At 40.2% G+C, this 12,003-nt stretch overlaps 1 protein-coding gene across 3 annotated transcripts in view; it reads right to left on the bottom strand.

Moving 5' to 3' along the window:
• The window catches only part of UBA3 (ubiquitin like modifier activating enzyme 3), a 28,440-nt gene extending 16,511 nt beyond the window's left edge, over positions 1-11,929 (bottom strand). The window contains exons 1-4 of one of the 3 annotated variants that reach the window (XM_057555664.1): positions 11,899-11,929; positions 7,365-7,406; positions 5,382-5,502; positions 3,943-4,023 (exon numbers count right to left, since the gene is read on the bottom strand). In XM_057555664.1, the coding sequence (XP_057411647.1) occupies positions 3,943-4,023; positions 5,382-5,501 (201 nt within the window). In that variant the 5' untranslated portion in view covers position 5,502; positions 7,365-7,406; positions 11,899-11,929. Of the gene's footprint in view, positions 1-3,942; positions 4,024-5,381; positions 5,503-7,364; positions 7,407-7,592; positions 7,664-11,898 lie in introns of those variants that run through there. The other 2 variants (XM_057555662.1, XM_057555663.1) reach the window with 2 other exon arrangements.
• Positions 11,930-12,003: the final 74 nt, after the last annotated feature.

Genomic DNA, 12,003 nt, shown 5'->3' with positions numbered 1-12,003 from the left:
AGCAGAAGTTTCCTCACATCTGAAATTTTAAAATTTCTTTTCAATGGTCTTAAATCTACAAATTCTCAATAATAAATTCTGCACAATCGTTTTCAATGGTTAAAGAGTCTTACAAGATATATAAAATTCAGGGTTCTTGTAAAGGTCAAAAAAGTATAACTACTCAGTTTTAAATAGTCCATATCCAAAAGAGAATGACTCAAAATTTCTATAGTTGTTTCATAATCCCATGAACACGTTTGTAAAGTTTGTTGCTTTCCTGCTGCTGCTGCTAGATATTTTAATTTTACTAGTCTTACTACTTAACTGTATTTGCTATTCTTTTTCAGAATATTGTTGAAAGTAATTCCTACAAGCTTTATCTTAGTTTACGTAAGCATGCCGCCATTCAGAAATAACTATAAGATTATATTATAAACACACACACACATAAGTATATACACTGCACATGTAAAAGAAATATCTTAAAAGTAGAGTCAAGAGCAAGCAATCAAACAGCTAGAGAAAAGCAACAAACTCTTGTGTTTCCATGATAATGCCACATATTTTAACAGTACAACCACTGTTCAAATTTACCAGCAGAAGCAAAAGATTAAAAAAAAAATAGATCTCAAAAATCAATTATGCTTTGCTGGTCTTGGTCAGTTTACTTATGTAATCAAATTGAATCACTTGGCAATAATTTCCCCATTTTTCTGCCCCTCTTCATAGCAAGAAACTCTCAAAAGAGTTGTCCATACTTTCTTTCTCAAAGTCCTCTCTTGCACTTGCTGTAAACAAGCTTTCACTCCCATCACTCCACCGAAAACCACACTTGTCAGGTCATCAGTGACCTCCACATTGCCACCTCCTATGACCAGCTCTCAGACTCTCTGATATGACCCATCTCAAGTGTTTGGCAGGGTGTGGATCAATTCCCTTCCTGAAAACACGTTCTTCACCTGGCCACCCCACTCATGAGAATGTAAACACTTTTTAAAAATTGGTTTCCCATTCACCACACTCATGAGTTTTACTCCTAATTTACTGGCCAGAATTTGGAGTGCCCTTGTGCTTATTAGTTCTGGTGATTTCAGACAATCTCATAAGATAAAGCATCATCTAACAGGTATCTCAAACTTTACAGTTTCCAAAACCAAAGCCAATCATTCTTGCTCACCAGAACCAGCAAATCTGTTTTTTGCCCAGCCCCACTCACTTCAGTGAGTGCCAACTCCATCCTTCCAGTTGCTCAGGGCGAAAACCTTATCACGTCATCCTTGACTCCTCCCCTTCTCTTACGTCCCACACCAATCCATCAGCAAATCCTGCTGACTCCATCTTCAAAACACGTCCATAACCTGGCCACCTCTCACCACCTGCAGTACTACCATCCTGTTCCAAGTCACTCTCACCTCTTGCCTAGATGACTGCACCTTCTAACCAGCCTCTCAGCTTCCTTCTCTGTTCTCAACACATCAGCCACAGTGATCCAGGTTAAAGTCAGATAGAGTCAACTCATCTGCTTAAATCTCTCCAATGACTTCCTGACTCAGAGTAAAAGGCAAACTTCTTACAGTAGCACCTCAAGCCTTTTGGGATACTCACTCCAAGCCCCTCCCATTATCTCTGATATCCTCCCAGAAAATGCCCCTCCTTCCTCACTTCTGCTTCAGCTATAATGACCTCCTTGCCCTCCTGGAACATAAACAGTTATGCTCCCACTTCACAGCTTTTGCACCTGATATTCCCTCTGCCTAGAATGTTCTTGCTCACCTTTTTGCTCAAACAGCACCTTTTTGTGGACCCTTTCCCTTCCCGCCAGGCTATATATTGATATCTTCCATCCTTCCTTTCTCCATAGCATTTATTACCATCCGACATACTACAGTTTACTTGTCTTTTCGCTTCCATTAAAGCAAAAGCCCCACAAATACAATCACCTGTCTTGTTCGATGCTGTAGCTTTAGCATCTAAAACAGTACCTGGTATACAGAGAAAGAGGCTGAATAAATATTTGCTCAATCAATAATATTAATGTCATATCCTTTTTTTTAGAATGAGACTTTGGGGGCTTACAATCAATTGAAAAAACATGTATGTATATCTCTTTTGTATTTATGTGTGAAACAAGCAAAGTAACAAGTGGTAAAACTGAAAACACTTAGTTTTCTTCTTTTTTTGAGCAAGAGGTTATTACAATGCAATAAATAACAAGGCCACTCCTAAAGTTGCTGGATGACTACTCTTCAGATCTAATCTCCAATTACTTTACATTTAAAACTGGTATCTATCACATTTGCAAATAACAGCTTTGGAAAAAGTTAACTATTTAGGGGATTTGTGCACACAATTTGTGCATACAAAACCACTGCCCGTCCTCCATAAATCCTTTGGTTCTCATACTGCAAGGGTATTTATGTCTGATAAGGTACTGTCATTTTGGCACCCTATCACAGAGCATATCATACATGCTGCTGTTTATTTTGTGAGAGACTTGTCTTCCCAATGATATTTCAAATTAAGGACACAGATCATGATGGCTTACAATGCCCAAAGAACCCAGCATAACTGACTACCATGAAGCGTATTAAGTTTTTGCAGTCTCCCTCGGAGTGATGTTAGTGTTTCCCAGCAAAATTAATGTGGCTGTTTATATTTAAACTTTGGTCCCAAGGCTGACTTTTTAGGTCCTTCATCTGGCTGTTACCTGCTTCATTTTCTAAGAAGCCTGATCTAGCATTTCCACTTTCCCACATACTAATCATAAGGCTGGCATACAACAGCTGCACATCAATTCTTCCCTTATCCATTTTTGCTAAATAAACTGATAGTCTTGTAAAGAGCTACTGCTGTAGTTGTCAGAAGTCAATGAAACGGACTTCCCTGGCTGCGCAGTGGTTAAGAATTCCCCTGCATTGGCAGGGGGATTGACAGGGGTTCGAGCTCTGGTCCGGGAAGATCTCACATGCCGCAGAGCGACTAAGCCCATGTGCCACAACTACTGAGCCTGCGCTCTAGAGCCTGCGAGCCACAACTACTGAGCCCGTGCACCACAACTACTGAATCCTGCACGCCTAGAGCCCGTGCTGCGCAACAAGAGAAGCCACTGCTATGAGAAACCCGCACACCGCAACGAAGAGTAGCCCCCGCTCGCCTCAACTAGAGAAAGTCTGCGCACAGTAACGGAGACCCAATGCTGCCAAAAATAAATATAAATTAATTAATAAAAAAAAGTCAGTGAAACTAATTAAGTCACAAAGTATGTATTTCCAACCAGTATATAGAAACAGCTTCACTAGATAGTACCCTCTTTTAAGATAACAGTCATTTAAAACAGATTGACCAAAAAAAAGAAGAAGGTTTAGCTCCCCCAAATTTTATGGGTATACTACCATATGGTCTTAAAAAAATTACTGTATGATTAGATCATGTAATGACTTAGCGGTTCAGTGAAACACCTGACCAAGAACTGATGGCCTGGATTGGATTCCAGGCACATCACCATAATCCAGAAAAAACTTGTCATTTAACATCCCTGAACCTGTGTCTCCCTCTATATAAAATGAGACAGTGTCCTATCCACCTAAGTGGGTTATTTTGAGGGACAAAAGAGATAATAAATTCTTTGAAATTACATGTTAAATACGAGTTACCAGTTTTGTTATTTACTTCACTGAATTAATGAGCTCTTTGCAAGAGGAGGCACAAAGATTTGTTGGATAAAAAGCAGAGAAGAAAAGAGAAGTAAGAATTTCTATTAACGACTTTATAGCCGAGGACTTTAGGGCTTAAAAAGTTAAGTTACATCGTCATTTTAATTACTATCTGGAATTTGACCTGCTAAACTTATCTAACAAAGGCTCAGGAGAAACGGTTAACAATCATAACAAAGAAATGACAGAAAAGGAAAAAGGTTTAATTATCATAAAGAAAAAAATTCATATTATATATTAATATTACCAGATTTTTCAGGAGCTCACATCCTAAGCCGCCAGCTCCAATGACTAGAACTTTACACGTATCTAACAAAAACTGGAGAGACTGTAAAGAACGAAAAGGCATATTAAAATCTAGTTGATAAAAACCATAAGTACCATCAATAAAGCAACAAACCATAAAATAGCTTCTGAGGTTTCCATGAAAAATGCAACTGATGATAAAGAACAACCTCTGTAGTTAATAAATTATATTAAACTTATGAACAAGGTAGAACCAGAAATTCTATAACCCTAACGATTTCTGAGAGTTCCAACTTTAATGTTTTTAAATTGACTTTTATTGTATGAAATTAAAAACAGCATTTCTAACAAGAAAAACTACGCCTAGTTAAGAGCTGTCTTTTTCTTTTTAATTTTGAAAGGGATGGAAAGCATCAAACTAAATTATTTATCTGACTTCTTAAAAATAGAAAAGTGTAAAAATTTTAAGAACTGAAGATCAAGCACTGCACAAGGTGTTTAGAGGTCTTTAAAAAAAAAAAAGGCAAGAACAATAATAGCTGCTTTTGAATACAGTGGGTTAAACTTACAAAACATAAGATGACAGGAAGAAAAAACAGACAAAGCTCTTAGAATATTGCCTATCAGCAGAAACAACCACTGAACAGAAGTATCTTAAATTATGAGGCCAAAAAAAAAAATATTCAGAAGCACAAGAAAATATGTTGGATTATCCAAAGAAATGGAGAATACTGTCAATTCTGTCCAAGATTCAAGGAAAGAAAAGTTATTCAGATAAGACAATGAGTCAAACCCAAGAGTCTGAACCTTAATTTTAGGAGCAGCACAATACTTCTATTTCAAAACATCTCTTCATCAATACAAAAGGACAAAAATTTACTGTAAAATTTACTGTAAAGGAATATTTCCTACCTTGTAATAAAAAACAAGTTGTTTCTAACTGAACATTTGCTTTAAGTCAGACACTACCAGTTCCAAATTCTAGTCCTCTATTATACAGCAGTCACATATTTTTTATACTTTTTTAACATGCAATTAATTATATTCAATTCTAAGCAAAGATGCTCATTTCAAATAAACTTCAAAATTTAAACAAGCACATCTATATTCCTGTGAAAATTAAATTTCTCATAGCAGGGCTAAAAAGGTGTGTCTCAAAAGTAATTTTAAACTGGAATTTTAAGTGAAGTATAACTTAGGAGGTTACGAAGTCATTTTACTCTTGAAAATTTTCAACATATTACATGAGAAATGTGAAAACAACTCAAATATTAGTCATTCAAATAAAATCAGTTGCAAATATTCCATTTAGTATTTCAAGATAACTTAACACAATTTTATTAGTATTTTTATTATAAGAGTAAATTAAAAAGGAAGCATTTTATTGTTTTTGAAACATAAAACTATTAGAGGAGTTATTTAAAAATAAACGTTTCTCACTTCAGTGCTCGGTTCGAAATCAGGGTGTGTGAAGGGTCCAGATCGCTCGAGGAACTTCTTTACATGGTTCCAGCGACCTTCCCAGTCTCCAGTGTCCCCACACCCACCATCAACAGCCATTCTGCACAGAACACAGTAAATTCAGCTGCAAAGATCAGTATGAAAAAGCCACACCTACAACTATTAAGGTTTCCCCAAATGAAAAGGTAACCACACCAGACCTGCTCAAATAAAAAGGGTAATATTCCATGTGGTTATGCTTATGCTTTTAATGTTTTTTCTTGCTATTATACAGTTTATTTAAAGGTAAGAACTGCACATGTTTGAGGAAATAAGTCAGTCGACATGTTTCTGGGTTCCTAAAACAACCTAAGATCAAACTTGGGATACTGGTCAGTCGGTGAGAAATGGGCTTTCTAAACATTTGTCATTTACTAAAGATCACTGCAAACTGCCCAATCTGGTCTATGAACACACTTAGAACAGGAAATATAAGCTACAAGGAAAAACAAAATCCAAAAAAACCCTCCATTTCCAGAATCCTAATGCTTGACATCTAACACAATTCATGTGTCCTTTCCAAGTTTGAAAGGTGAGACTTAAAGATTATTTTTCATGAGAGGAACTTTCACACATTTTTCTCTGAGAGGTCCTAATTTTCAAAAAAGAATCTCTTAGGACTATGAAGCGGTTTCTGTTGCCACTAAACACAAAGAATGTTTTAGGTTATAATTATGCCACAGATAGGCATTACCATCTAGAAATCTTTTAGAACATACAGTTGAGTAATGAGGGACTCCTCTAACAAAATACATGTATTTTCTACTCATTGCAAGACTCATGTTCGTTGTGATTACTTTTTTCAAATTTCCTATAATCCCACAATTTCTACCTTTAAACATATTAGTATATCCAATTTTTACAAAAGGTACCAAGTATTGCCTAGCAATAAAGACCATAGGTTTTGATGTCACAGCTGGGTTTGGTTCTACAATTAATAGCATTGTGACCTTGAGCAGATTACTTAAGAGTCATAAAGCTCATCTGTAGCTTGTTTGTACCTATTTCTTAAGGTCAGAATGAGGATAAAGAGATAATCCACATAGAGGCCTTAGTACAATACTTGGTATATAGTAAATATTCAAATTGTGGCTGTCATTTTAAAGTGGAAAGGAAATGAAAGGTGATAAGAAATGTGAAACTAAACTTGTTCCAAGTCCTCTTGCAATTGAAATTCAACTTTCTGAGGGAAATACCTAAAGACTCTAAGGCCCTGCTACTGGGAATTGACCCAGAAATTAATACTAACTCACCACGCCCACTGCAAGAGTACTTTCTTCCCCTCCCACGTAAGGAGGAAGAAAAAATATGTGGTGTTGCCCAGGGTGGAAAACACTTCGTTTAAACGTGTCTCACCTGCACAAAACTAAGCATCTGATATGAAATAGGGTGTGTAATTAACGGAGAAAATAAGCTCTTTGGAGTCAACACTCTCCTTTAAGAGCCAATGATTTTGCACAAATGACTGAAGTGCTTAGTACAATACCTGACATAAAGTTCTCATAAAAAGTTTGCAATTAATACTATTGTCTCAGTGTTTACGAAAGACCCAAAACGGCCTAGTGTCCGTTTCATGTGTTTTAATAAGACTCCCTTCTCACAAGGTCACGGCTCTGACAATTTGGGATGGAGGAAGAGGGGGGCGCAAGGGTCCTTCCGCAAGCCCTTTAGGTCAAGCACCCCGGCGGGCCGGCGCGGGATCTGTGCGCGCTACTCGGGCCCGGCTCCCGCCCGAAACAGAGACCAGGAGGGCCCGCCGGGCCCCTGGGGCTGTGGGCGGGGGTCGGGGGATGAGGCAGCGCAGCCTGCGCTCCGGGTGCCCCCCTCCCAGCTCCCCGGGCCCGCTGCGGCTGGTCCCCTAGGCCTGGGGTGGGGGGAGGCGGGGGTCCCCGGAGAGGGCCCCGGCCTCCCGGCAGCACTAACTTCTCAGCCAGCAGCTCCTCTATTCTCCTTCTTTTCTTCTCCCTAAAAGAAAGAGAGAATAAAAGAAGGGTCAGCATCACGCTACACACTGGGCGCCGCGAGGGGATGAGGGGCGAGGGGACGGGGCGGAGGGTGGGGGGGACCCCGGGTGGAGGCGACGACCGCCCACCGCCGCGCTCTCTCACAACCCAGCCCGGCCCGGGGCGCCTGCAGAGCCCGGGTACTTACGGCTCCTCGCCATCCGCCATATTGTTCTCCGCCTCTTCCCAGGCACCCCCACGGCGGGAGGAGCGAAGGGGCGGGGCGAGGCTGGGAGGGAGAAGGCGGGGCCGGCAAAGGGGGCGGGGGCCGGTGAAGGGGCGGGGACGACAAAGAGGGGCGGGGAAGGAGGGGAGGAGGCGGGGCTGGTGGGGCTGCCTGTGCCAGGCTCCCGTGGCTTCAAAGACATCTTTGTAATTAAAATCTTGATTAAATACACTTAATTAGGGAACACTAGTGTATAATATTATGCTGTGTGAGAATACGGACGTAATACATTATTTGTTTATACTACATTATTTGTTTATACAATTTATGTATATGCAAAGCATCTCATCACCTAAAGATAAATGGTGATAGAATTTTGGAATACTTTCTTCCAGAGTCAGAGATAGATAGGTAGATATGTAGGTAGATAGATAGGTGTGTGTGTGTGTGTGTGTGTGTGTGTGTGTGTGTGTGTGCCCCGCGCGCGCATGCGTGTGCTTGTTTGGATGGCTGGATACAGAAAAACAACCATGTTCAAAAATACTTGTGTGTATATATATATATATATATATATATATATATATATATATATATATATCCTTTCTTGGAGTGGGACAAGAATGCGATTTAGAGTCAGAAGCAACAGTTTAAATCCTTAACTCTCCACTGATTAACTATGAGACCTTGGGCACTTCTGTCTTCATTTGTAAACTGGGGATGATAATGTTCACCTTGTAAGACTGGAATTAAATGAAATCCATAGTGTTTTCAAAATATAAACCCTGATCAGCCACATCAGCAGCGTTAGAGAACTTGTTACAAATGCAAATTTTCAGGCCCCACCCCCAACCTTCTACTAAGCTTTGGATGATTCTGTGCAAAATAAAGCTTCAGAACCACTGAAGTGGAATGAATGCATAAAGCCTGATAGGCACTCAGTAAATGTAGCTGCTATTAATAAATTATGATATTTAATCTCCTCTTTGTCCTTTATTATCCCCCAATCAGGTTTAAGTCAATAGCGTTCATTGAGCTGAAAGTCAGCGCCAGGCAGTAAACGGAGGGATAGAGTTCACAGTCCACAGTACTGAACAGGAAACACCAGCCTCTCTCCCGGTCACATGTCTCAACATCAACTAAGAAACCTCTATTTTTGCCTAGACTCCTCCGCAGATGGAAACTACTAAGGTTCTTTTTCAAAACAGGCTCATGTGTGCTGGGTCCCCAGCAATGCTACTTTTAGGAGACCTTTCCATTAGTGGCAGTGAGCATCACAACCCCCTCAAATGGTAAAAACCAAAGGGCGCCTTGGAGATCACATAGTCCAAACCCACGTACTTCGTGAGGAGGAAGCTGAGGCCCACCATGAACAGAAAGGGGCTGGCCCAGGAAGAGGTCTGCAAAGGCATCTGGCCCTGCTTGTGCCTTGGGACTAACACCCTGACTCACTGTGGTGGTATTTTGATAGATGACACCAGGCACTCCCACTGGCTCACAGTGACAGATAAGAAATAGCCACTTGTCCTTGCCACTAATGAAAGTAACAGAGACACGCAAGCAAAACCTTGAAACAGACTTCATTTTAAATGGACTATAGCACAAACTGTTAGATTATCCACTATGGTTTATATACAGACAGATAAATATCCTGGGTGGTCCTATCTAGAAGCACAGATTTGGACAGAAGAGCCCCAGAAAGGCTCTATGTTGAATCCAATCCCCCTGAATGAACAATGACAAAGAGCTGTGACTAAAAGCATTTCAAACAGAGCCTGAAATAAAGTAAGGATTCCACATGTGTTCATTTTTATTTTAATTAATTTTATGATACAGGTAGAAACGTGTAGTGGAAAAAAAGAAGTCTCTCATAGTTAAACCAGAGAGAGGATGGTTAATATTTTAGGAGAGAGGAAGAAAGGGATCATGCTATATACAGCTATATCCAGATTTTTTTCATTTCTTTGTTTTTAAACCTCTTTGGAGGTTTAAACAAATAAATTAAAAAACACTGAACAAATGTTTACTGGATATCATTTGCCTATAATCAGTGAGTAATGCTATTATTACTAACACACACTTGACAACTTATGGTCATGCGGTCCTGAGCAATTGGAAGGTAAGAGTTCTTGGTCACAGCTCCTAATGGGGTCCTACTGGGGCTCCCACACTGGTCTTGACCAAGATCGTTTACTCAGCTTGCCCACAGCACAGCTTCCTGTAATTCTTAAGCCCCAGGGAATTCTTCACCACCCTCTGACTTCCTGTAACTAAGCACCAAGCCCTGGCACACCTCTATCTAGTACTCCTCTCACTGTCTTGTATTTAAGTTTAGGTTTCTACTGCATTGCAAGATCCTTGAAGGCACAGGAAGACTGCATTCTTTTCACCTTTTTCACCTGGAAAGGACTCAAAATATCTGTTGGCGTCCTAGTGAAATTTTTCAACATTTTGTTTTGCTATCAAGTCTATCCGGATACAACAATAGCAATAAAATTGCAACTAGATAGAGAAAGGTCAGTGAATGTTCACTATAGCAGCGTAGAAAACAACTCAGGTCAAAGCAGTGTTAATACCATACAGATGAATCAAGTCCTGTATTATGATTAATAACAGTAACAGTAGTATTTAACAATGTGCAATTGCTATACTCTAAACACTTCCCATCCGGTATTTTATTTATCTTCACCTATATGGCAGATGTTCCTATTACACCCACTTTACACATGAAGAAACTGAGGCTGGAGGAGATTAAGTAATTTCTCCAAAGTCATTCACCAGCAACGAAGGAGCTAGGACTCTAATTTTGCTCTCTCTGACTTTAAACCTTCCCATTTTTCTACAATCAAGAAAATGTGAGAGCTCAGGAACATTTTCACATTTTAAACTTTATTTAGAAAGTGTCATCTAGTGGCCACGGACCACTACAGGGCGCGAGTGGCGGGTGAGCTGAGCGAGCAAAGCTTCATCTGTATTTATAGCCGCTCCCCATCGCTCGCATTATCGTCTGAGCTCCGCCTCCTGTCAGCATTATGGTGAGTTGTATAATTATTTCATTACATATTACAATGTAATAATAATAGAAATAAAGTGCACAATAAATGTAATGCGCTTGAATCATCCCGAAACCATCCCCCCACTCCGTCGTGGAAAAATTATCTTCCACAAAACCAGCCCTTGGTGCCAAAAGGGTTGGGGACCGCTGATCTAGTCTATATCTTAGCGATTGGATTCAATCACCAAACTTTCCTAAACACCAGTGGCAGGAGTAATTCCTTAGAGGCATTGAAATTTTCTTAACTGTCTTCTGAATCATCAAGGGAAATCAAATTATTTCTTCTAGACTTTGCATTTCGTATATTTTATGGTTTTCCAATTTTCTGAAAATTGGTGGTCTGAGGAAAGTGAATTCAGTTTTTAAAAACAGCACCACTTGAAGGTTTAAAGACTTCGTTATCTTACATGCTAGCATCTTAGAAATCTGCCTACCACACAATTAACCAGAATACTTTATTCTTATGCATCTTGATAAAAGGAGGTTTACTTTATCAACCAGCCCCTTAACTGAAAAATAGATGACTCTTCAGAACCCCTAGAAGGAAATTTACAACTAATACATCTCTTGGCAGTTCTTTGGGCTGGGATACAAAGCTATCACATAGATATTAAAATACTGTGCTCCCTTAGAGATGTTCACAGATATTAGGATAAAACTAAGAAAGCGGGACTTCCCTGGTGGCGCAGTGGTTAAGAATCCGCCTGCCATTGCAGGGAACACGGGTTCAATCCCTGGTCTGGGAGGATCCCACATGCCGCAGAGTATCTAAGCCCGTGCGCTACAACTACTGAGCCTGCGCTCTAGAGCCAGCTAGCCACAACTACTGAGCCCGCGGGCCACAACTACTGAAGCCCACGCGACTAGAGCCCGTGCTACGCAACGAGAGAAGCCACTGCAATAAGAAGCCCACGCACCGCAACCAAGAGTAGCCCCAGCTTGCTGCAACTGGAGAAAGCCCGTGCGCAGCAACGAAGACGGAATGCAGCCAAAAAAAAAAAAAAAAAACTAAGAAAGCTTTTTTTGGAGTCGAATCCACGTTTCTGCCCAGAAAATACTGGGTGCAGAACAATTAGTTCACTGCAGAGCACTGTTTAGTTTCAAACGTAAACAACATGCTCAGCTCAGGGCTGAAGTGACCAGAGTGCCCACTTCATCAGACCGGCACAGTAGTTGTATAATTTTGCCCCCAGAGAACAGAGATAGAGAACAAAGAAGAAAAGTGAAAGAACAAACCAGCCCTTCCGTTCTACACGTCCTTCTTTCCCATTTTGCCAGTCTGATTTCACTCATAGTGACTCATGGTGAAACAGAGAAAACATGTGAATTGCATTCGGATGT

Source organism: Balaenoptera acutorostrata, chromosome 10 (genome assembly GCF_949987535.1).
Source record: "Balaenoptera acutorostrata chromosome 10, mBalAcu1.1, whole genome shotgun sequence".
In the NCBI taxonomy this organism is placed as follows: domain Eukaryota; kingdom Metazoa; phylum Chordata; class Mammalia; order Artiodactyla; family Balaenopteridae; genus Balaenoptera; species Balaenoptera acutorostrata.
Note: the sequence above shows the minus strand (reverse complement) of the source record. Positions and strands in the feature narration are given on the sequence as shown.